Source organism: Armigeres subalbatus, chromosome 2 (assembly GCF_024139115.2).
Source record: "Armigeres subalbatus isolate Guangzhou_Male chromosome 2, GZ_Asu_2, whole genome shotgun sequence".
Taxonomy (NCBI): domain Eukaryota; kingdom Metazoa; phylum Arthropoda; class Insecta; order Diptera; family Culicidae; genus Armigeres; species Armigeres subalbatus.
Genome location: NC_085140.1, coordinates 101085149 through 101089070, shown reverse-complemented (window position 1 = coordinate 101089070; position 3922 = coordinate 101085149). Strand labels below are relative to the sequence as shown.

At 39.1% G+C, this 3922-nt stretch overlaps 1 protein-coding gene across 1 annotated transcript; it reads left to right on the top strand.

Moving 5' to 3' along the window:
- Positions 1 to 2637: 2637 nt before the first annotated feature.
- On the top strand, positions 2638 to 3204 carry LOC134214795 (cuticle protein 16.5-like). The gene is made up of 2 exons (XM_062694104.1): positions 2638 to 2713; positions 2783 to 3204. Exons 1-2 carry the CDS (start codon positions 2699 to 2701, stop codon positions 3095 to 3097), a joined length of 330 nt encoding a protein of 109 aa, XP_062550088.1. The 5' UTR covers positions 2638 to 2698; the 3' UTR covers positions 3098 to 3204.
- Positions 3205 to 3922: the final 718 nt, after the last annotated feature.

The following is a 3922-nucleotide window of genomic DNA, read 5'->3' as shown; positions in this document are numbered from 1 at the left end:
AATTGTGATGAATTCAAATAAACATTCCCAACCTCCCTTTTTGGAATCTATAGAAATTAGACCTGCGGATAACACATTAGTTATAAGTGGATTGAACGGTTCTATTGACAGTGTGAATATGAGATAAATGGCTAAAATGATGTAATTAGTCTCAACGTAGCAGTGGAAATATAAACCAAAATTAATGAGTTACCCACTGGTTGGGCTCAAATAGATTCCAAAAATGGAGGTTGGGGATGTTTATTTGAATTCATCACAATTTGACAGTTGTAGGGATACTTGAATAAATTTTAAGTTTTTCCCATACAAATTTTTCCACATTTTTTAAATGTGAACTGCCCTTTTTAACATTTTTTAAATGTGAACTGCCCTAATATCTTATTTAACCTTTCTCCTCTTCTCTACTTCACGGCCATCGTCTGCACAATTTACAGTTGTCCAAAAACGACAATAGAATATTTTTTAAAGCATGCATTTGCCTGGTAAACGCGAAGAGGATATGATTACCTCTTTGTTAACCACTAGTCAGTGAGCCGTTTACTCACTTTATCGTTTTAACTATATGGGGTCGCGACCTCTCATACTTGTGATTGAAGAAATAACAAAAAACTTTTGGAGGAATTCATTAATCAAAGTAAAGAAAGCTTCTTGGCTTAATGCAATGACGTGACGTGATGGAAAATCATCAGTCCCTTTGAATCGAAATTCCGATACCCTAACCTTTATGTGTTAAAATTGAGCCTGTTTTTATATTCTTTTGCACCGGTGAAGATAGTGCACACGAAAGCCACTTGCAGTAGCTCAAAAGATTGGATGAGATACAAAAAAGTTTCCAACTTGGTGTCGTGGAACTTTGTTTCTGAATTATTGTTACAAATGCTGCTAGTCGGAAAACAGTGTTGGGAATCAACATTTCTTCTATTATGAAAAACTGCTCTTTCGTTCAAGCGTGAATGACAATAATTCATCAAATGGGAAACATGCACTTGAGTACACAACAAAAACTGTATTATGTTAAGCCTACATTCATATCGCCAGATGTTGGAGTATGCATGAAAGCATCGTGTCCTTGTTTTACTTTTTTCCTGTGCTCTCGATGTTGTGCTCTGATGTCACAGGATAAACAATAGAAAAACGGAACAAACGAGAATATCTTTCAGCATTCCTATTTGCAGTGTGCACACCAAAAGACATAAGTGTCGATGGATTCTGATGCTGCTTGTGGCATATATGCAAAACTCGTTACCTCGCAGCACACACTCCGGCGGCGGGCAGAGACGACATTCCAACGTGGAGGACATCAGCTGGCGGATCAGTCAGAGGGTATGACGATGATAAAAAGAACGATGATGTAATGCACATCCGTCTCGAGTGGAGATACCACTTTTTCCCGCTATCGCATCAACTCCGAAGGGAAATCCAGTAATGGTTTAAGTGGTTGTAGATTATTTTGCTCCATATGTGTAAAAAAATAGAAAGGATCCCACTGCAGTTAGCATTGCGAGCAAAAGCGTAGGATTGCGAATCCGGAGCTGGCGAGTTCGATTCTCGTTCTGGTTGAATTAATAAATGGAAAATGCTAATAAAGCACCTAGTTGAAAAGCAAGGCCAAATTGCAGTTGAAATGTAAAGCCACTGGAGAATAGAAGAAAAAGACGAAAGGGTCACGATTTGAATTATGAGGCGACGCTTTGCAGAACAACGTTGTTTGCTCGATATAAGGCGGACTACGTCGAGATTCTTTTGTTTAAAAAATGGCCAAAGCAGTTCAAACCTAATCAGGGACACACACAATTGAGATTTCGTACCTGTTATACGATTACTCTTGAAACTAATGAAACTAAAATAAATATATTTCCCAATGGTCCTGAAATTTTAATTACCAGTATAAGCATCAACCATGGAATGGATTGAGATGGATTCTGTGTCACGGACAAAATTCCGAATTTCAACATCACCCCAAATGATTGTTAACAGCAAAAGTCGTAGTTATGGAAAGTCTTGCTTTCAAATTATTATAAATAGTTTTTGTAACGTATCTATTGCAAAAAAAAGTATAGTTTTTATTGGAATGCCTTCGATTGTGATAAGACGAGTTAGTACCATTTAGTACTATCCCATTTCGAGACAAGTACGAGGCACTGAAAACGGCCTTACTGTTGAGGTCGAAATACATATATGTGAAGCTACAATCAAGCTACAATCAAGCTAATAACAAGCGAACGAATTAATAGCAGGTTTATAAATTTCCATTGAGCTCAAACATAAAATAAAAATCATATTTACATGAATTTTTGAACTGAAGAATTATGGATTCGATTCGATCCTGGAATCGAACCATTAAAAATAGATCGATATAAAATGCTCATTTAGTCACGTAACAGCAGTCGCGTGCCGGCAATAGATCTATCAGCCCTGAGTTCGGTCATACTTTCAAATTCGATCGGCTTGTCGCACACCGGTTCGCCAGCCATCCAAAATGTCTCACAAATTTAAATACCCAGTTCAGTAGTGCATGCTGAATCAGATCAACGTACTTTGTATTGAAAGCACGTACCTCTCTTGGCCAAACTGGGGGCTAAAAAGAATCTACCTTACGTTTGATAATGGTATAAAACCGATTCACTGCCGATTGGAAGGCATCAGTTGCTTGCTAATCGCCTTTCGATATAATTCAACAGAACTATTACATATCAAAATGTTCGCTAAATTGGTAAGGTCTTAAATGGTTATTTTCTCCCATCACTAGTTTCACACAGATTTCTCAATACTTCTTCCACAGATCATCATCGCCACCGTGGCCATCGCCAGCGTCGCTGCCAAGCCAGGACTGCTCGCCGCTCCTGCAGCAGTAGCCTACTCGGCTCCCCTGGTAGCAGCGGCTCCAGCCATTGCCTACACCGCCGGATATGCCAACGTGGGTGACTCCGCCGTAGTTACCTCGCACAACTCCCAGCTCATTGACCCTTCGTACGCTGCCTACACGGCCGCCGCTCCGTTGGCGTATTCTGCTGCTGCCATTCCAGCTTTGGCCGCCGCCCCATATTCCGCCCGTCTTGCCTATGCTGCGCCGTTGACCACCAGATTCGTGCTGTAATTTAAACCATGCTGTGAACGCATTGTTCTAAGTTATACCGTTTTCAATTGGATTGAATTGATGTTATTTCTTATGTAACTATTAAAGTTTTTACTCTGATAAAACAACTTTTATTTGATTTTTTTTTGTGGATTCTTCATGGAATTAACTGGCATCAACTAACGTGAGGATTATGTCTCTTCAAATCCAAAGTCCAAAAAAAAACGTGTAAAAAGCAATTCAAGTGAAAATAATAATTTTCAAGATCGTTATAAAGCCAAAAACAATCATTGTCGTCATAAAATGGGCTGGAAGAAAGTCTAATTGATTCAATCGAGCAGCAATGAATGCATACAACAACTACTTAAACACTTCCGTTGAGCAGTGAAGTGCCGTAATTTGTCGAAGAACTTTCTTCGAACAACAAGCAATCAAAATCAAACTAATTAAACATCTTGAGAAAAGTGAACCACAAACCACACAGCATCCTACCGTCAAGTTGAGTACAGAACAATCCTTCTCCCGCATTCATCCGCCCTCGTACGATAAAGCACTTGTGTTATGTTTGCAGACAAAAGTTCGGCAACGCAAGCACATCAGTTCTCAGCTAGTTAAGAGTGAAACCTCAAATGGTGCAGAAGTTTCACTTATATTCTTCAGCTACTTGAAAATATTGCATGTTCATGTTACATTCTGATTTTTGTTAAAAGTACGGATGAATATAAAAGTGTAACCAACCACCCATCGTAACTCCACCGAAGAGTACTTCAAACAAATAATTGGGATTCAAGACCTCTTTCTTATGGGAAGTTGACTGCATGTCAGCATGTTGCCTTGTTAATGAAC